This window comes from Lissotriton vulgaris, unplaced genomic scaffold (assembly GCF_964263255.1).
Source record: "Lissotriton vulgaris unplaced genomic scaffold, aLisVul1.2 SCAFFOLD_395, whole genome shotgun sequence".
In the NCBI taxonomy this organism is placed as follows: Eukaryota; Metazoa; Chordata; class Amphibia; order Caudata; family Salamandridae; genus Lissotriton; species Lissotriton vulgaris.
The window spans coordinates 180,909-202,870 of NW_028250002.1; the positions used below are offsets into that span (position 1 = coordinate 180,909).

The 21,962-nt window shown below is 44.0% G+C and overlaps 1 protein-coding gene across 1 annotated transcript in view; it reads right to left on the reverse strand.

Annotated features, from left to right (window-relative positions):
• The window catches only part of LOC147663424 (maestro heat-like repeat-containing protein family member 1), a 49,653-nt gene that overhangs the window by 24,092 nt on the left and 3,599 nt on the right, over positions 1-21,962 (reverse strand). The window contains exons 4-9 of the mRNA XM_086950466.1: positions 14,892-14,999; positions 13,566-13,686; positions 11,512-11,552; positions 11,081-11,222; positions 10,125-10,177; positions 8,693-8,800 (exon numbers count right to left, since the gene is read on the reverse strand). Of these exons, the coding sequence (XP_086806592.1) occupies positions 8,693-8,800; positions 10,125-10,177; positions 11,081-11,222; positions 11,512-11,552; positions 13,566-13,686; positions 14,892-14,999 (573 nt within the window). The remainder of the gene's footprint in view (positions 1-8,692; positions 8,801-10,124; positions 10,178-11,080; positions 11,223-11,511; positions 11,553-13,565; positions 13,687-14,891; positions 15,000-21,962) is intronic.

Genomic DNA, 21,962 nt, shown 5'->3' on the forward strand with positions numbered 1-21,962 from the left:
CTGAGCCATCCTCAGGGTTCTGAGTGAGCAGGTCTGGGAGAGGGTCACTCTCTTCCTCCTGTCCCTCATCTGTAGCCATGAGCAAGCCCATGTCTGCCCTGCTGACATATGCCTTTAATCTGTTCACATGGAGCACCCTGTGGGGGCTCCTGGGAGTTCCTAGGTCCACCAAGTAGGTAACCTCTCCCTTCTTTTCCAGAATTGTATGGGGTCCAGACCATTTGTCTTGGAGTGCTGCTGGGGCCACTGGCTCCAACACCCATACCTTCTGTCCAGGCTGAAACTCAACAAGGACAGCCTTTTGGTCATGCCAAGCTTTTTGTAATTCTTGGCTAGCCTCAAGGTTTTTGGATGCCTTTTCCATGTACTCTGCCATCCTGGAGCAGAGACCAAGTACATAGTCCACTATGTCCTGTTTAGGCTTTTTGAGAGGTAACTCCCATCCTTCCTTCACAAGACACAGGGGTCCTCTTACAGGGTGCCCAAACAACAATTCAAAGGGGCTGAAGCCAACCCCCTTTTGAGGGACCTCTCTGTAAGCGAACAAAAGGCAGGGCAGAAGGATGTCCCATCTTCGCCTGAGCTTTTCAGGTAATCCTTTAATCATGCCCTTTAGGGTCTTGTTAAATCTCTCAACAAGCCCATTGCATTGTGGGTGATAAGGAGTGGTGAACTTGTAGTTTACACCACATTCCTTCCACATAGCTGTCAAATATCCAGACATGAAGTTGGTACCTCTATCTGATATTACCTCCTTAGGAAACCCCACTCTGGAGAAAACTCCAAGTAAGGCCCTGGCCACAACAGGAGCTGTTGTGGTCCTAAGGGGAATTGCCTCTGGGTACCTGGTGGCATGATCCACTACCACCAGTATGAATCTGTGCCCAGATGCTGTAGGGGGATCCATTGGACCAACAATATCAATCCCCACTCTCTCAAAGGGAACCCCCACCACAGGTAGTGGTATCAGGGGGGCCTTTGTTGTTCCACCTGCTTTACCACTGGCTTGGCAGGTTTCACAGGAGCGACAAAACTCCTTGGTGTCTTCAGACATGTGAGGCCAGTGAAAGTGAGGGACAAGCCTGTCCCAAGTCTTGTTCTGGCCTAGGTGTCCTGCTAAAGGAATATCATGGGCCAAGGTGAGTAGGAAGCCCCTAAATTGCAGAGGTATAACCAACCTCCTGGTAGCACCAGGCTTGGGGTCTCTAGCCTCTGAATAAAGGAGTCCATCGTCCCAATATACTTTATGGGCACCTTGAGCATTCCCAGCAGCCTCAGCAGCAGCCTGCTGTCTGAGGGGTTCAAGAGAAGGACAGGTTAACTGAGCCTGCCCCAAGTCTGCCCTAGAAGGTCCCCCTGTCCCCAGAAACTCAACCTGATCAGGTTCAAGTTCTTCAGGGACAGTTCCTTCAGGGGTCTCAAGATCAGTTTCCTGTGAAGCCTGATCCTCACTTGTAGGCAGTTGGGAAGGCGCAGCCTTAACCCTCCTGTTCTTCTTCTTGGGAGGTACTTGGTCCATTGTTCCAGGATCCAAGACCTGAGGTTCAGAGAGGCACTTTTTGGCCTGTGACCTGGTCACAGCAAGGACATGTGATGATATCCCTAACATCTCTGCATGAGTCCTGTACTCAACTTCTGACCATAGAGAGTTCTCCAGGTCATTGCCCAACAAACATTCTACTGGGAGATCAGCACTAACCACAACTTTCTTTAGGCCAGTTACCCCTCCCCAGGAAAAGTTAACAAGTGCCACACTATGTGTAGTAGTGACATTGCTGGCATTGGTCACCAGGTAATCATCGCCTGGCATGTATTGTCCAGGGTCCACAAAGTTAGGTGTCACCATAGTGACACTGGCACATGTGTCCCTGTAAGCTTGAGCCACTTTGTTGTTAATCAAAGGTGTCTGTCTGTATTTGCCCAGGTTACTGGGACTTATGTCAGGGGTCAAATCTATGTCCCCTTCACAAACCAGAACAGCCTGTGTAAGGGTTCTGACTAGGTCAGAATCTCCTTCAGTTCCCAAAGTGATTCCCACTAAACCCTTGGCTTGAGGACCAGCACTGCTAACTGTACTAGTGGGTGCAGGTGCCTTAGGGGCTGCAGTGCTGGGGGCTCCACCCTTTTTACACTCACTTGTCCAGTGAGAGGTGTTTTTACAAGTTTTACACCAGGGTTTCTTCTGACCTTCTTTCTTCTTCTTCTTGGAAGTTTGGGACCCACCCTCTGTCTCAGTTTGGGGCCCTGTTGAAGACTTCTGGTCTTTAGCTTTCTGCTCCCCACCCTTCTGGTCTGTTTTCTTCTGGTCACCACCCTGGTTCTGGTTCTGGTTCTTTTGCTTAACTCTGGTTCTTACCCATTTATCTGCCCTCTTTCCCAATTCTTGGGGAGAGGTCAAATCTGAGTCAACCAAATGTTGATGCAACTGCTGGTTCTGACAATTATTTAAAATTTGTTCTCTCATCAGCAAATTGTACAATCCTTCATAGTCTGTAACCTTGCTTCCCAGCAACCATCCCTCCAGAGCCTTAGTGGCACACTCAACAAATTCAGACCAGTCCTGAGTCTGTGTCTTCTGGGTATCTCTGAACATTAACCTGTACTGTTCAGTGGTTAAGCCTAACCCATCAATCAGAGCACTCTTCAGGACCAGGTAGTTTCTAGAATCCCCATCACTAACTGTGAGGAGTCTGTCTCGGCCTCTACCTTCAAAGGAGAGCCACAAGATTGCTGCCCACTGCTCCTGAGGGATCTGCTGTACTCTGCAGGCTCTCTCCATTGCAGTAATCCATTTATGGATATCATCCCCAGCTTTGTAGGGGGGCACAATCTTACTCAGGTTTCTATTATCAAAAGACCTGTCTTTATCCTTGTGGATATTGCTGCCACCAGTGGGTTCTATTACCCCACTCTCTCTAGGCTGTCTTGCTCTAGCAAGTTTCTCCTTAGCCAGGGCAACCTCTAACTCTTGCCTCTGGATCCTAAGCTCAGCCTCTCTCATCTTGGCCTCATGTTCCCTTCTCTGAGGGCTAGTCATCTCCTTTCTGGGGTGACCATGAGAGCCTCTAGAGACATGGGAGGTATTGGATTCACCTGAGTGATGCCTCCTCCTCCTATGGCCCTGGTTAAGTCCACCTGGGGGTCTGAATGGGTTGTTACCTGATTCATTCCCAAGTTGACTTAAGTTAGCCTGGTTCAGTCTACTGACCAGCACCTGACTATCTCTGTCATCATCTGACTCACTGCTTTCCACCTCCTCCTCCTCTTCTTCTTCCTCTTCCTCTACATCTACTTGAGGAGCTCCAGTGGTGGAGGCTTCCTCATCTACTAGGATGATAGGGGCAGGGGTGTCTACAGTGTCATCCTCTGAAGGATGGCCTCCTTCAGCATCCCCTGTGGGGTTTGCCTTAGAGGGCTTTAGAGTCTCAGACTGGTCTAAGAGCTCTCTTAGGTGGTCTGTAGTAGGGGAAGGCCCTGTCTTCAGACCCCTTAAGACACAAAGCTGTCTTAATTCCTTAAAGGAAAAAATAGCAAATTTGGATGGTGCCCTTGGAGGGTCACTCTCAACAGGAGTAAGTCCACTGGACCCCTCTGCTCCAGACATTGCTCTAGTGTGGGTGGATGTGTTGCAATCTACCTACACTGGTGTTTACCTACTAAACCTATCTAGTAGTTGTAGCTAGGGTGTGCTACTCCCTTTGCTCTACAACAACTAAGTTCAGTAGAACTTAAGTATACTAGTCTTGTTTTATATGTACCTAGCAGGTACCTGTATGATCTTTCAAATGATAATCTCAAAGATTGTAATGGTAAAACAACAGCAAGCTCAGATCCCAATCCGCTGCTCACCAATGTGAGAAGTTGGCCTGGTATATAATGCTCACTAATTCTAGTGATCACTTTGTACCATGCCAAGCAACCCTTATGATGATGGTTGTAATTCAACCTTGTAGACCAGTTATCCTAGTGGTAACGTGGACAAAGCAGTCTTAGGCTAAACTCTGAAAGGCATGTGAAGCCAGCTGTTATACCATACACAACCCCCTTGAATACCAAATGAAAGGGACACCACACAGATATATATTGAAAATATATATTGATTTATTAACTATAAAATCCCCTGGACTCTTTATGAGCACAGAAGCACAAGCGTTAAATCACAAGACAGTTTAAAATACACAAAAGTTGCACAATATGGATGAGCCCTAGGGGCCACCTAAACCATATACTAAGAAAGTGGTATAAGAGATACCAGGAGGAAAGTGAAGAGGCCTAGGGCCTTGGGAATCGCTGGAGCTATTCGAGACTGGAGTTAACTAAGTCGGGAAAGGCCCACGGGACTCGGGTGCAGTGTTCAAAGTGCACGCACTTCTCAATACAAAGTCTATGGTGCGTAAAAAGCACAAAGTTAGAAAGTTAGGAACCTTCCGAGTGACCTACGGAGCTGAAACTTAAAACACAGGCCCTTGGGATGTGTACCAGTGCAGGAGCACCGGCAGAGCTGAGTTACCTCACCCACAGGAAGCGGGTGCACAGGGTCGAAGATGTGTCGGGTTTCGTCACGCTGGTCGATGGTGCTTGGAGCTGAAGATGCTGCAGGCGGCTCGATGAGAAGAGTTCCGGTGGATCCAAGGGTGGATCTGAAGAGTTGAAGACCTGAAAGCAGAGGGGACAGTGTTCAAAGTCACTAGCCAGTGACTACCGTGGAACCAGAGTGGAACCAGGCGATGTCGGGTGCAAACAGGCGTTGTCGGGTAGCTTCTTTCTGCAGCCACGTGGATACCCGGGGTCGAGGACGTCCGGGAGTCGGTCACGAGCTGTCCCACGTAGGCTTCTCGCTGTTGGCGGTGTCGGCGACCTGATCGGAGCAAACAGGCCTTGGCAAATGCAAGCCACGCAGGAGTTGAAAGATGCTGTTCACTCGGACCAGCAAGGTCAGAGCGAGGGCTCCTTTTCACAGGAGCTTGGGTAGGTCTGGAGCAACCAGACCTGCTGTTTAAATCTTCGGGTTCGTCGCCAAGATGGCCGCTGGCCGCGTGGCTAGTGGCCGGGATGGCGCGTCGAGTGGCACAATGCAAAAGGGCCCCACGCAGATCGTGGAGATGCTGGAGGGCTGATCTTTGGTGCAAGGGCTGCTCGGTGGTAGGGGTTCTCAATCCCCAAAGCACAACGTCGAGGATGCCTCAGAAGCTGCGCAGTCAGCTTTTCGAGTGTCTTTCAAGAGGTCCGGTCCCACGTCACTCGGTGCCTCCACGGGTCCCTTCTTCGCAGGGACTGTGGATCGGGCTCTGAGAGGTCTGGGAGTCTGGTTCTTGTCGGGCTCTGGGCTCGGTCTCCGGCGGGAGGCGGCGGCAAAGCAGACGTCGAGTCGCTGGTTGGTACCTGTGTTCACAGGGTGGTCACTCCTTGGCCACAAGGGAGATTCTTCTTCAGTCTTCTGTGCAGCAGAATGTCGAAGTCCAGTCTTCTTCTTAGTTTTAAGTTGATTTCGGGATGATCTGCTGTGCAATGGCACTGCTCCCCCTCTTATTCCCAAACTGGGGGTGGATCACCTACTAGGTCCCTCCTCTGGGAGGAACCAGGAAGGGGGGCGGTTACACCCCCTTTCCTTTGTCCAGCTCCGCGCCAGGACTGGGGCTGGAAGGCCCCAGAACCGGTTTGGACTGGCCTATGCACGGGGACACCTTGTGTGCCCCGGGCATGTCTGATTCTTTTCAGCCCTGTCCTACCTAATACACAAAATCCTGTCTGGGGTGGTGCTCGCACCTCCCAAGGCAGGAAACCCTTTGTCCAGGCCACCATCTGCCGAGTTTCGGTCAGCAGCAGGAGGCCAGACTTGTGTCTGTGGTGGCAGCGTCCATTTTGTGAAGCTGAGGCTCTGTTTAACTTTAACCGGGGTTAAGGCTACACACATGTCGTGTCCCTCTAGAAGGGTGGAATGCTATCCCCGTCGCCAGAATTGGCGAGGGGATAGTATTCCAATTCGTATGACACCTTACTCGACATGTTTTGATAAAGCCAAACCAAAGATAGCATTTAACCGCGAGGATTATAATGCACTTAAGAGTATATGGTATGGCAATATCCCGGAACGGCTTAGGGAGTTGTTCCCGACAGCTGCAGACAGGCTCAGCTCATGCCAGAGCACCATCTCACATATTTCCAAGCACTCTGCCTCCAGGATTGATGAGGCCTTCCATAGGAGTGGCTGATAGGAACATATGTGTCCAGTTTAGGGTTAGGCACAGACATACTGTACCTAAGTAAGAGGTGGTTACACCGACTTACCCCAGCTGAGTGATCAGCCAGTTGTGTCAAATATGGAGGCCAGGCCAGGGGTGGCATAATACATGCTGCAGCCCCTGGTAGGCCTTGGATACACCTATGCCCTGGGCACCTAGGGTGCACTAATACAGGGGCTCATAAGGTGAACCAGTTCCAATTCGTAATGCACCTAAAGTGCATTGGCATCAATTTAGAGAGAGAACAGCAGGCTGTGGGTCTGATTAGCAGGCCCACAGCCACATTAAGTCAGAAACCAGTGAAGCAAAAAGCAAAAATTTGGGGTGACCATAGGATAGCAGACCCTACTCTCCTACAATAAGCCTTTTGCGACTTGCCATGGGTATCTTCTTCATTACTACAAATGTTTCTGTGGAAACAATGAGGTGGTACCCTTCATAAGAAAACATTTAACTGTGTTAGTCTACTGTTTTAGACGCCGTTTTACTAATATAATTGATGACTTAGGGCCAGCCCACATTTAACCGCACCACAGACTCCAGGATGGCCACCACTGAAGGATGATACTTCTGTTACACCAGCACATGAGGGTCTCACTCCTATGACTTCTAGCACACCCCTACTCTTCTCTCTTATCCTCATTAGCCATTTGCCCAACAGTGCTCTCCAAGCATGCAAATCCATTGGCAGCAGACCACTTAGCCGCCCTTGTTACTTATTAAATGTGACCGCCCATATTTACAACATGAACATAGACACCAATATGCCTAGAATAATCCATGAGGGATGGCAAGCACTTATGTGCACCTGACTTGCTTCCCGTCACTATATATGCGTGAGCACTTAGGTGCCCCATACATTTCTCTTACCATCACCTTCCATTAAGAAAACCTTCAACTGTCTTAGTTTACTGCTTAGATGCCACCTTTCAAAAACCATGGTTGACTTTGGGTCGGCCAGCATTTCAGCACTACACAGTCTGAGATGGCCGCCAATGAGGGATGATACCTCTGTTACACCAGCACGTGAGGGGCTTGCTCCTACTGGCTCAAGTTTACCCCTCCTCTCCTCATTGGCCATTTGGTCATCACTTCTTCCCGCAAATGCACACACCACACCTGTAAAAATCACTCCAATTACCTGCACCTTAAAGCAGAGGAGAATAGACTCTTGTGCTTTTGAACTATGGGGCATAATACATTGTATCAAAGTGTAAGACCCTGCACTCACACCTGAAGACAACCAATCACTCATGAAGCGATGTGTAACACCACCAGAGATTGGTTTTATGTTGTCTGTTCCACGTATGTCCACTTGCTTTATCTGTTATATTGTAAGTACAAGTGTGTTTTTCACATTTTTCACATTGTGGTGACTGATCAGCACCAATATTAGCATGAACATTTGTACCTTTGGAGACAATGTGATACAGTGAGCTGGAAAAGCGATTCCAGTGAATCATTGGACCATATATACAAAACATTTGCTTACTGTGTGTTTTTTTTATATTCTCATTTATTTTCTAGATTGGATGATCAATTTTTAACTTGTTGAACCGGGTATTTTCTTTTGAGGGAATACCTATACTGGATGTCACGCCTTAGGTGTGGGAAAGGGTTATCCACCCGTTTTTTTAGGTACTGAAGAAGCATTGTGGATCCTTTTTAGGCCATTGGGCGTGAAACATAGCGACCTGCCCACACTTTAGGCTACTTGGGTACATCACCCTACTAAATTATGTTTTTTAATCCTTGCAAGGGACCCATCACATTAAGGTCCAGTTTGGTATCTCGTAGATAGTTTTAGTCTCCCTTCCCTTCACTTTAGACTTTCACTCCACCCCTCACATTCAAAATGCCCTCACACAGACACTTTTCATCAGACAGCAAAAATAAAAAGATCCCCGCTAAAGCGACTCTTTGTGGGGCCCATAGAGCATTACAGTGATGGCCTTACAAGGAGCACGCCCACTATGAAGCATGACATCCTCATTGATGTGTGAGGGCACCAAGAAATAATCCTTAGGGTTCCGCCTTCTTGTCTGCCTTTCTTTCATCCTTGCTTTTCAATAGGAACAATAGCTCCACTGATTTTTGCATGAATATGACCTTACATCCACTGAATGGGGAGTGGCTCTAATGAAGAATACCTATTGGCTAAAGAAGATCCATTAGGGCAAGGAGTATAGCCCTGGTATGTGGTGTCTCCTAACGAGCCAGGTGGAGAGGAATTACCTCATGGTGTTTATCTCCATCTGACTCTAAGAAGGTTGGCTTTTCCAGGGAGTTGGAGAACCATACCTGATTTTCCCGACTGACTAATTCCAGTGCTGTGCACCCATAGTATACAAGTGTAGTTTACCAATCACAGTGCGATTGGAATACAAAGTTATATCCTTCTCTGACTTTGTATTAAACTGCCTTTCCAAATGACCCTTGAGAGCACTAACCTCCTCATTCTCATGATTGGCAAAACTGTCAATTTGTGCGGTGAGTTCTTCCATAAAAAAGGCATGCCATTTTCTGTATGGTGCTTGCTTCAGGATAGTCCCCAGGAACTAAAAAGAAAACAGTGAGAGACTTTAATGCAGTAATATAAACATTAATGCATTATCCACAGCTGATGTTTGCAGTGACTTTGAGAAGATATGGGAAAACAAACTTCAGCTGACAACAACCTCAGTAATGATGAAATAATGTGTGGACAGAAGAACCAGAGAACACATAGAGCAGCACGTAAATAGTGTGGTGTGAAATCAGTGGTCAGAAGAAATAGGATGCCTTTACAGTGGCAGTGATTTACACAGAAACATACGCACCAAAAGCATGCTACCTGCAAATTATTGTGAAAAGAGTTACAGTGCAGCCATCCAGACAGAAAACACATGGGGATTTTGCAGCTATATCATATACTTAGGAGCAGAATGCAAACCTCTAGGGGCTGATTTACAAGCCCCTTGAGCCACTTTTAACATGGGAAAAGTGGGAAAAGTGACGCAAAAGGGGCGGACATGGTTGTAAATCTGCTCCATATACTCTTAGATCACCAGAGTTAGGGCTGAATGAAAATTTAGTGTTAATAAGGGTGAAGACTGAACACAAGGAAAAGAAAATTACCTCACAGGAGCACAATAAAAGCAAAGTGAAGTGTGATGACCTGGCAAAGAATACACTGTTACAAGGGAACCAAGTAGGAGTGCGACAACCAAGGATTGAATAGAGACAGTTATAACCTGGCCATTACAAGGTTACACTAGAACAGTGACAGAGTAACAATTCAGATGAATATGGGGAGCACTGATCACATGCCAAACTGATTGCAGAATATAAACATTCTGATGATGTGAAAAGCAGTTGGCAGACCCGGAAGAGTGATATTGTGACAATCCAGGGAAAGAAGAATGTTGTGCTAGTGTGACTATCCTGGGGACAAAATGAGTCAGAGGACCTGATTTCCAACACGGGGCTACATTTCTAACCCTGTGTAAAAACAGTCAGATTGATTTAATGCAATAATCACTGCAGTGCCTGTAATTTATGTAGGTAAAACATGGAGATAAAATCTGATACATACAGGACTACCTGCAGTAAGCACGTAATTCCAAGGTTCTGAATGTGAATATGGCCAATGAGGTTTTAAATGGTTCTGGTAAATATTGCATTCTAGGAAAAAGTTGTGTACCGAGATTGGCTTCTCCCTCACCGTGCCCATTCACAATCCAGAGAAACAATAGGCATATGGTGAACATATTACAACCACATAGCAGAACAGCACTATGATGGGATGAATTTAATATCTGCATTAATTCACTCTAAATGAGTGAATATGAAAGACAATGCGTTAAGAGCCATGTGTGACATTCATTAGCAATTAATCCTTACTGAAACAAGCGCGCATTTCCACTGTTCCAAGTCAAAGTTTCTTTCAGTTGCAGCTGAAATAGCAGTTGGGAAAAAAGAAAATACGTAAGTAAAAGTGAACAGCAGGCAACATTTCAAATTCCATGGGCTTAAATACCAAGCACTAGCAGAAGTAGAGTCACACAATTCAAAGTGTGCAAAATCTGGCTGTTGGCTCAGCCTGTCCTGGGATTTGAATTCAATGTCATCAGTTGTTCATGTGCCCTTGATGTCACTCTTACATCCTTATATCTGGTTGTAATTTTAGGTTTATATATTTTGGTTTCCTTTCTTATATAACCGAAAGGCTGCCACATCACTTGTTTGCAGAAGATCTATTTTTACAGAGCTTTAGCCTGAATGCATTTGGCTGTCAGATGCAGCCTTGATCACATAGGGGATGGCCGTCGTGGTTCAGAGATAAAAAGTGCATACCTGCTCTAAAATTACATACATATAGAAAAATACTCCTTTATTATAACCAAGACCAAAATGATTATAACATTTCATAGTTCGACCTCCTCATCTGTTGACCTATTGTTTCATATCATTCACATTCTCTTCTGCCCTCCACAGCATTCATCATGGGCCAAATCAGCCTTAAGCTAACTTCACTGTAAGTGATGGCATTCTGCTTTTTCAATCAATCAATCAATACACTTGTAGAGCGCACTACTCACCCGTGAGGGTCACAAGGAGCACATCCACAAAGTATTTTTCTTTAGTTCCAGTGACTACTAAGGGAATGTGGGCTTTTTGAGTACCTGGCATCTCCTCCCACAGTAAAGGCTTACAAAAACTGTGAAAAAAACAAGCGTGGACAAAGCCTAAAAACTAGCAGCCAACACCAGGCTTAATAGCTTTGTCAATGCTTGTTTGAAATACCATTAATGCTTGTTTAAATTGGGTGCTCAATGGCTTGTGCTTTGGGAACTCACCTTCCAAATATGTTATCAATGGGGGGATCTTCATTCTGATGAGCCTCGCTAAAAACGGGTAGTTTGCAGGAATCAGGCGTTCGAGAAGAGCCAAGACAGCGGTTCCCTTTTCGATATCCCAGCGAGGATGTGAAGAAATGACCTGAAAACCCACAACAAAGAATTCAGCAAGAGAATACTCACTGGTCTTTAAAGCATCTGGAAATGCTACCTTGTTTTCTATACAGTACTTAATACCTCATTTTGGCTGTTTCTGTGTGATATAAATAGTATGTCTTACTGATAACCAATTGACTAGAAATAAAACCATCAAGTTCAAAAGGATAAAAGCCGAGTTGAATGCAAACTCTCCATGGGCAGGTTGCATAGAAATGCCAGCAAAGAACTTGAGGAGAGGGATCTGTTGGAATATGGTGGGGGTGGATACTCACAAGCAATCTTATGAAGAGGCTGTGTATTGGAATTCCTTTAGCTGTTTAGATACAAAAGAAAGAAGACATGTCATACGCAGTCCATAAAATACTGAGCAACACTTGCCAAAGGAAGACATGTGGCTGACAAACACACTTAAGACACTCAGTAGTATCTGCAAAGAAGAGGATGGAGTGATGGGTGGTATTTCAATAAGGCACTAGAGGTCATGAGGATGCTTTAATGTCCCTGCAGATACTGACAAAGACACCCCCACCACAGAGGGTGCTGCTAGTAGTATACAGTACCTCAATGGTCTGTGCTACAATGCTCCACCTCCCTACCCCAACAATTGCTGTCAAGGATGACAGCCGCAGAAGATGCTACCTAAGCTGTCATGCAATGGTCCTGCTTCAGCTGTCATTGAGTGACAGAAGACTACAGTGGGATAAGAGAGGATGCAACAAGAGCCGTGGACACGCCCTACATATTGAATGGACCATGCTAAAGAGGAGTCATTCTGCGACAGCGGATATCCCAACAGAAAGAGGACACCAAAACAAGTTCTTGCATAACCATTTTCTAATAATGTTAACCACCTGGGGAGCAGGCTATAATGAATACATAATTGCCTGTTCTGTTCTGCTTAGGACCCTTTACATGAGTGACAAAGAAATAGACTAAGATACCATCTGCCCAGGTTACTTGTACTTTATCAACATATTCATTGGAAAGTTGAGTGGGGACTGCTAATTGGAGCTCTGGAAATGTAGTTTTCAATTACAGGTTCTCACCACATGATGCAAATCTACTTCTTGACCTTGGAGTCAGTCCAAATAATTATTAGTAGGCCTCCCTGTCTATCAGGTCCATATGTCAAGTGAGAGCCAATAACTAGCAATTTAGTCTGGATCTGAAGTCCAAAATAATGTACCAGAAACATTGGAGAGACAAATATCATAACCAAAAGTAACTCCATAGAGAAATAAAATACATCCATTTTGCGGCTGACTAAAGTAAAAGCGTATAAATAGGTACCATACCCAGAAAGGTCTGATCACCATACCAGAGATAGGTAACTCCATGGAGAGCAAGAATACTCCAAGGTTTGAAGAGGACCATTAGAGGCCTGAGAAGTCTCACAGAGTGTGGAAACCTGAGACAGTCAGCACATTGCATTTAAGTGGCGTGAAAATAATAATAACCAGATGAAGTGCTGAAACCAACAGAAAGTAACTTTATGGCTGACAAACTACAATAAGTATATAGAGAACAAGGTGGCGGACATGGCTATATGCTAATTAGTCTGACCCTGTGCCTCATGGGAACAGTCCAGCCCAAACTGCCAAGCCATGCCTTCCCTGGTCCGGAAACAAACTTCCGAGGACCGGTTTCTGGCATTCCAGCCGTCTTCAGCCCGGCTTGATTGAATCCAGTGGCAAAGTGAGCAAGGGACTCACGTCTGAGCATACCCTGCCACACTTTTGACCGCCACAGGACACCTTACACTTTTTCTTCTTATGTAAATATTTTCCCCACCCCAGGAGATTGATTCTTAGGCTCCTTTTAAAAGCCATGAAATTTAGACAAGCCTGGGTTGTAGTAATGCATTTGCAGCTTTTGCCTAACAACCATACCCTTTTTGTTGCCACAAATTTCCTGAGGGATTCTTTTAGATCAAGAAGCTCAAGATGCGACTGACGTCAGCTTGGACCATGCAAATTTGCACAGTATCTCTTTTAATGTAATGAAGTTCTTCTTATAGTTATATTTTATATGTTTTTGAATCTTTTATGGATGTGACTACTTCCGAATGAAGATTTATTATTATATAGAAAGCAGCAACATCAACACGGATACATATATCACTAAAGTGAGAGCAAACACTGTTATTGAAAGAATGACACCCACATACTATAGTAAATTAACCAAACTCCTGAGCTAATGGACTGGTTCTTCACCTCATGCCAGATCATTACTAAATATGAGGGAATCTGGGGAGAGGAGGAGGAAGCATTAACCACCTTCAATGGTAGATCCCACGGCATCAATGAGTAGGATGTTTAAGACTCACCACATTCCTTAAAGTTGATGCTTGCTTTCTTATCTACAACAAGTACCATCTGGCACAGTGCTGGCACAGATGAAGTATAGCCCTCTTCCAGCATGTAGAGCAAAATCTCTTTCCAAAAGTCCTGCAAGAAAGAGTGGTGAACGTGTTATTTGTATCATTAGCATTTAATAAGGCTTTATTCCCACAGATAAACAATCATGGCTGGTGGGAGGGTTTTTGGCATTTTATTTAGTTCATAGGGCATTTTGCAAGCTCCCATATCCAAGAGATGGGGCTATATTTGATTCATCCCCTTGCTGATACAATTCCTCGCTGATGGGGTCCAAGGCAGATGCCTAGTATTACACTGATGTAGCACTAACCGTGTTTAATGCTACAATCTGGGATTCTGCATCCAATCAAAATGAACCCATTATGTGCAGAGAATGTGTGAAACATGTTACTTTCCAAAAACCCTACAAGTGAGCTGAAGTTTGCAAATTAGCTCATTATCTGTTGGAATCTTCATAGAATCATCTTTAGGAATGTGCCAGAATACGAAAAGCAATGGCTGGGAATGAACAACCATGTTGATATGAAATATTGGTGCCTGATGTATCATGGGACAGGTAGCAAATAGGAGATGCAAATTGAGAAGCAAAGTTATGCAATATAACCGGTGTACCATTAAGTCTCATTTCAGTCTATTTAGAAGAAGCTGCAAACCCTTCTGCCTCATTCTAATGAATGAGGTAGGATTCAATTGGTGCTCTTGTACAAATGCTCCAAACCCTGGGAAGTTCTGCATGGGACAGCAGACCTCCATTCCTCCATCAGAGGACACAACTTTTACATCGTATCTCTAACCACTGTGTGCATTAACAATGTGATCCAACTCACTAATGCATCTTTACAATGTATTCCTTTACCACACAGGTAGTTGCGATGCCTCGCCTAAAGGAAAGCGTTGTTGGACTAATTTTGGACTTTAAGGCCAACACTTTCCCTACTGTTGCACATAATGGAGTTGGAATAGTACATTTTACTATTCCAAAGTCCAGCGCTTTCCCTAAGGCAATTCATTGTAACGACTTCTCTGGTAAAGGAATGCGTTTCAAACATGCAATCGTGGTTCAGAACACGTTGTTAAGGCAGGTGTGATAAATGCCTGCATGGTTCCAACATACAACCCTGCAGCAGAGGGAGCTTTACAAAAATGTGCTTGTATTTGAGCCGGAGGATAATGAAGATCACCCGGGAATTTAGGAGTCTTTGGACATTCTGCAAGTTATATTTTCTATACACCTAGTTAAATAACCCACCTTGTTTCACATCCCCCTCGCTTACCTCATCAGTATTTCTATGGTGTAATGCAATTGTATTGAGGAGCTGAGAGATTTGGATGAGGATGGTCTCTTCCTCAACATCAGATTCATCATCCAGGTGACTAGCGATCTGTGGAAATGTGGAAAAGAAAGCAAAGTAAAATACGATGTATTTGCACATAATTTTAATTGTATTTTCTCTCCTTATGGAGGGACAAGAGATTTGAGAGTTAAAACATCACAACTTTCTAATCAAAGTTGTCAAGCACAAAGAGAACCTCTTGACAAATCCAAATGTGAAAGCAAAACTACTAGCCTCAAACATGTAAATAGAAATGTACAAATGCGATTATGCTCTCATGCTCCGCTCTGTTGAGTATAAAAGTACCCAGCCATTAGGCGTGGGAGGGTATAGCATTCATATACTGTCAAAATACCGGTGGACTCACTTATAATATATAAGGTTCTGATACATGGGACACTACCCCTGAGAAATTGCGCCTCTGGCACCACACAGTAGTATCTCGTGCTCACCACACAGATTTGCCCTTCCCCTATGACTTGATGAGGAAGTATGTGATACCTTATGGGACTTAATACACTCAATAAAGACTAAAGAATACCAGGAACCACGTTTATGGTAGGCAGTTTTGATATAAAATACTGATTTGAAGTATGTTCATGCTACTTTGCGCTGGATTTGGTGGTTTGCCATGTTAGGCATTTAAACTGTAAAGTGGGGTATGCAACAGAAAATAACCCACTAGATAATGCACTGTCAGTGAAAAGCCCAGCTTATCAGTGCAGTAGCTGAATGCCCATGTGCCTTCCCCAATCACCCCAGAAATAGCCCAGTTAGCCTTGGTAAAGTCTAAGGGGCAGTTGGATCTCATAGGCTGGATTGTGTGGTTGGCCTCTGTACTGCCTGTGAGCACTGCTGTTGAGCCAGTCCCATTCCCAAAGTGTCTGAGCATTTTATTTCTTTGCGCTTAAGCCAGTCAACATGTGCATCAGGTTAACTAAGATGGGATCTAGGTGTACAAGCATCATTCTTACAGTGCGATGCAACACAAGGACAGGCATCTGAATTGTCCCCAGCATCAGACCTTGTTAGAATAAAATTGTTTTTGCTGTTTTGATTATGCACTTATTCATGTAAAAATTTGCATTTGCGGCACCATTTTATCTTTGGCCACCATTTTGAATCATGACCAAAACTGACCCTTGCCTTTCCAAAAAATGGCTTTTCATAGGTTTTGTTTTTTTAAGGTTGGGCCTTGCTTAACTGTCAGTCAACATGAGCTTTATTCGACAGATGTCACAAAAGCAATTCACATAAAAACGATTTTTCAAGTTATAAAAAAAATACAATAAATTGAAAATTTCAATAAAAAGAGATAATCAAACACATTAAAAGAGCATATACTATATGTTGATAGACAAAATTAATGCTACTAATTGATAGATAGTTTAAAAAAGTGTCCAAGCATTAAAATATAGCATATTATTATTATTATCGGTAGGAGACTTCATTTACAGAGGTACAAAAGGAGCCTAGATCTAATTGTCCACATCCATCTCAAAAACGTTTCCACTGATACTGCGCACTGGACTGATGGATCAGAACACAATATTCTCATTGCTACACTTAACAAGTGAGTACCCATGTTCCTACAAATGGGTGTCAGCCAGGCTTTGCGGGGAGCAGCGTACGCCGGACAGACAAACAGCACATGCGCGTATGATTCTTCAGTGTCAGTGCAGTTTAGACATTTGTCATCGGCCGCAGTGGACCATGCAGCTGTAAAGGACTTCAAAGGTAAGCAGCCTGCTCTAAACTGAAAACACAGTTTGCGATCTAGCGGCTTAGTACTAATTACGTCACAGTAAAACATGGATTTGGTTTAATTTGTTAGAACTTCCCTGTTAGAGAGGTGGCATCGCTCATTCTATTTGCTTCTTGCACCATCGGTTCCCAGTACTTTTGCTTAATTAAATGTTTTGGTGGGAACCCAGTAGCACTAGGATCATCCCACAGTGATGGCATACCCATGCTAATTAGTAATGATCTGATGTTGCATAGCCAGCCAATCTTGTGGAAGTGATCTGCCTCCATTATATCTTTAAGACCGTCTGCAAAGATGGCCAATTCTGGGGTACGCCAGATTCTATGCCAGAAGAGAATAGGGCACAGCCTTGCAAGGTCTACTATGGCTTTTCTGCCTAAATCATAGGGGTACTTTGATGTAGGCTTGTTATCCCACTCAGGAACTTATTCTCGGAGAAAGCTAGAGGATGCATTTTCTCTAAGCCCCATAATATAAATGTGCAGTGCCGGGGTAAAGGGGCTTAGTCAGTGATGTCTTATGTTCCTTTTTTTCATGGCTCCGGCCAACTGCATGTGCTTTAAGGCCATGGTGTCAATATGCGGCCTCCAGCTAAGTCGTTTATGCAGGGTGATGCCTAGATAAGTAATGCATTAACCTGATCCACGCATTGCCCATCCATTACCCCCCATTAAATGACCTATGTGGTTTAAAGGTCATGAACTTTTATTTGAACTATTGACTGTTAGGCCAGGCAATAAGCAAAATTCTTCAAAATGCAACAGCGAATGCTGTAGCCCACTCAGTGTTTTAGACAGTATAAGCATATCGTCCGCAAACATTATTATGGGACTTTTTGTGCCTGCTAAAACTGGAGCATCTGTGGAAAAGGAAGCTAAAAAGCTAATAATACCATTAATAAGGAGTGAGAATAACGTAGGTGCTAAAACGCAACCCTGACGTACTCCCATCATTACCGGGAACTGGTCAGTCTTTTTTCCTGGCGCCCCCCAACAAATGTGGTCATAGTTGTATTCTTGGAGGCGCACAAATAGGAAAAGTAGGTCGGGGGCAAGCCGAGTTCCTGCAGTACCCTCCACAGTTTGGGCCGTGATATCAAGTCAAAAGCAGACTTAAGATCAACAAAGGCTGCATAAAGGCTTCCTTTTCCAAGTGTTACTGTCCACCGATAAATTTTAATTAATCGGAATACTTTATAAATAGTGCTCATATTAGCCCAGAAGAGGACTCAAAATGTCATTATCATCAATACAGGTTTTAATTTTTGCCAAGATAAGTTGAGCTACGACTTTCTGGATTGAGTTTAACAGGCTTATTTGCCTGTAGTTCCCGGGTAAGGATGTATCTCCTTTTTTTATAAATCGGGATGATTTCCGCCCCTCTCCAGGTATCCGGGATCAGAGCTCCATGAGCAATTGCATTTGCTAAAAACATTATGTTTTAATTCCATTGTCTTTATCCTGGAGAAAAATATCTGCAGGGACCTTGACTATGCCTGGCGCTCTCCCAATGGTAACAGTGCTCAGCGCCATTGTCACATCAGCTAAGTTGAAGACAGTATCCGATGATTTAAAATAAACCCAAGAAGGGTCATAATCAATTTTATTATTAGATGCATATTGATCTGAAAAAACTTAACCTACAGAGCAGGCTCCACATGATTTTGCAGTGATTACATGTGCTTCCTGCACCCCATTTTATCAGGCTCCAAAAGTGGTGCATGTTCCTCTCCTTACAAGCTTCAATAAGGTCCCGCCATCTTTCACAGTGATCAAAAAGGACATGGTACGTTTGCTGTTCTGGAGGGATTGGGGAGAGCATAAGCAACTGTGGCCTACTCTCACAGGGACACTGACAAAGCTAAGTGTCCTGCAGCCTTCAGGCACCATGCCACCTCCCATTGCCCATGCTTTCACACCATCACCTGCAGCCCCACAAACACTGGTGAAGGGCACTGATCCAAAACTCATTCCTGTCCCCTAGTCAGATGACAGGTGTTTCTACAGCGACTAGAGATATGATCAAAGTGTAAGCGTCCATAGGACTTGAGAAGGTCCAAGAAAAGAGAAGAGGCAGAAGACGTGCCCAATACAAAATCACTCATTGAATCTGTGGAGGAAGAGGAGGGCAAATAATTAGAATGAGAATAACTAAAGGATATTATTGGACCCTTTTCTGATGTGCGTTGTTCACAATATTGAACAATTTTTCACACCACAAGAGCTTGATGAAAGCCATCAAAGGATCAGAAGGGCCACAGTCCTACTCAAACCAGTGGCAATGACTCTTATTTGGGGACACTGACTGCACTTGTGTTTGACATCAAAACTCGGACCCCACAATAGTAAGGGTACACTGTGTTAATCGTTTCGCAATAATTGAAAAACCATGGATAGGGTATACTTTGGCTGTCTTAGTTTTAAACCTATAATAACTGATAAACCCTCACCAGTTTAAACTTATAAACACTGAAAAAACACCTGCGTACTACTAATTAAATGCCACTCAAAGAAAGGAAAAGGAGAGTGAAAGAGTCATTTTTTCCTGAGGGGGCCTATACAATATAACTTTGTTATATAAGGTGGCAGCAAGAAAGACTGGGCTAACATTATTCTGCTTGAGTTTTGCTGTTGAGGGATGTCACTGAAATAATGTTTTTTCTTCCTTTTGCTTTTTGAAGTTTTGTGGTCTTTGGTCTAAAGATGCAGAGTTTAGAAGCATGTTTTAGGTTGTGTTTAATAATTTGATAAACTGTAGAGAATCAGGAAATATCAAAATCATATTTGATATTTTGGCTGTGTTTGATTCTGTAACTGATAGGTAAAATGGCTGGTTTCATACAAATCTGTCCCAAAATGTGCCATCACATTTATCCACAGAGAATGGGTAAAAGCCCTTGATAGATCAGCCCCAAGTTTCTAGTGAGTCAGTATTGATAGTAGGTGAATTGACAACACCACAGGCTTTAAACATTCAATGCAATGTATAATGACAAGTATATGTGAAAAAAGTGCTATCGCCAAGCATCTGGGATAGTGGTGAAAACATGACAGGATGAAACATGGATCGCAGTGTCACTCGGTATGCCGCTGCAAAATGTTTCTTTCTAAATTCAACACAGATTGGAGTGATTTTGATTGTACTTGCAGTGATTCAGCTACATATACAAAAAAGCTGTGTAATGACCTTTCAAAATTGATACCTGTAAGAGATCCTTTCCACTTGTTAGATGGTATGCTAAAAGCATCTTTACAATCTTCAGAGTTAATGAAGAATGCTATTGACTTTTTAGTCCATCCTAGTGCACTGTTTTGTTGTGCGAGGGCACTAAAACACAAATATTTCTCATTTTGTGCTTTGTGTGGCATCAAAGAAAAAGTAATCCCACTGTGAACTGTGTCACTTAGCTGATGGTTCTTGGACCAAGGGGCTGTGAAATGCTATAGTACCCATGTGGAAACCGTTTACAACATGTTTGCTGAATGATGATGCCAAAGGCAAGAAATGTGAGGATATTTGTTCGCAAATTACTAGTGATGTGAAAAGAAGTACACTCTACTAAAGTCTTAGATGTTTACAGGAAAACATAACTGCTGTAGTGGACATAAAAAAAACTAGAGGCGGAAAACACCCTGGTCTGCCAAGTGTTCTGCATACTTGGTGTAAATGTGAAACATCGTCTTGAGAGTTGTCTGGGTGACACCTTAAATTGACTTTGGCACTGCAACATGTTCCATGTTAGAGTGCTTGCCATATGGTAAACAAATCAGTGTTGAAGAGCAATTCAGGAACTTTTATTTTACAATGTACGAGAAACGGCTTGACATAGAAATGTCCCTTCATCAACCATGGCATTTGAAGTCAATGAATCCTCACTGTGGTACACTGTGCAAGTTCTAGTTCCCTTCAGTAAAGGGGAATTTTCTCAGTAGTTTCAAAAGTGCTGCTTTATTTTTGACCACTTCAATAACTCGGAGGGCAGAATCGCCCAGTTCAAAGCAAATGCTGCAGAACCTGTCCAGAGAATTGCAATCTTCAAGGGCACAGTGTAGGTATAGAAAGCTATGTCAGTGGCCAGCGTTAGCAAATAGTGTACTGGCTGTCTTGTCATTGCCCATTTCAAGTGCCAATGTTGAGAGGGCCTTTTCACAGAAAAAAGGGACATGGGAAGGAAAAAGCGAGCGCACATGACCAAAGACTCATTGAAGTCTCTGGTCTATGGTGTACTACAATACGTTTGATTTGCAAAAATGTATTTGGACCTCATATACACTGTACATACACTGTCTATATACCATGCATTATCAGTGTAGAAAGCAAGCAATAATAAAAGCAAAATGTTCCATACACACCAGAAAAACACTGATTCTGTTGCTTTTCATGGCGCGAAAAAGTTGTAACCCCTGACACCACTGATTAGGTCTCGATGAGTCAGCGCACATGCGCTGTCCATATAGTAGCGGCTTTGGGAAGTGCTCCCAAAGCAGCCACCAGCTTGCTAGAATGCGCACAAGCATGCGGCCTGCTGCGCGCGCATCCCTTACGTGTTTTGGCACGTCATCGCAATCACTTTCGTTTTCACAACGATCGCGATGACCCACTTTAGGTTGCTGTGCTTCATGTTTAAACATCATTTGCACATACAATGCTTTTTCGGCCACCACCTACGTGCTTTTTTCAAAATGTCCTTTAGATGTTTAGCATGCGCGCGGGCACTCTCCCACCCCTCCCTCTCGTTTACTTCTTGCCTCGTGCGCGCACCACTCGTGTGCTGCTGAAGCTTGTATTTTTTTCTGTTTCTTTCACTATTATACTTTCAATGTTCATCTATAATGAAACCAAGTGAGATACATGTGGCGTCTCTGTTTCTTCCAGCATGCAGCTGTATGCTCTCTGTTATGTGCCGGGCAGATTCTAAAGCAAATGGTAGAATACAAATGCATGGTTTTGTTTAGTTCCGGTTGTTTCTAGTTTTCTTACATTCTTTGGCGAGAAGGCCCTGTGGGAGTCCATGCTCAGTCTGCACCACAAGGAAGCTGTGATGGAGGTTAGGCTCCACCTAGTGGAGGTAGCGAGCAGAGAGAACCTGCCTATCAATTCGAGCATTGGTATGTTTGGATTATTCAGTGCTGCATTTGACTGGGTAAACGTGGTCGCTCGTTGCTTAACGTATGTCTTGTAAAAGACTGGCAATAGATATTTACTCTAGCTGTGCAGGATGTGTGACTGTAGATTTGTAATGTGTT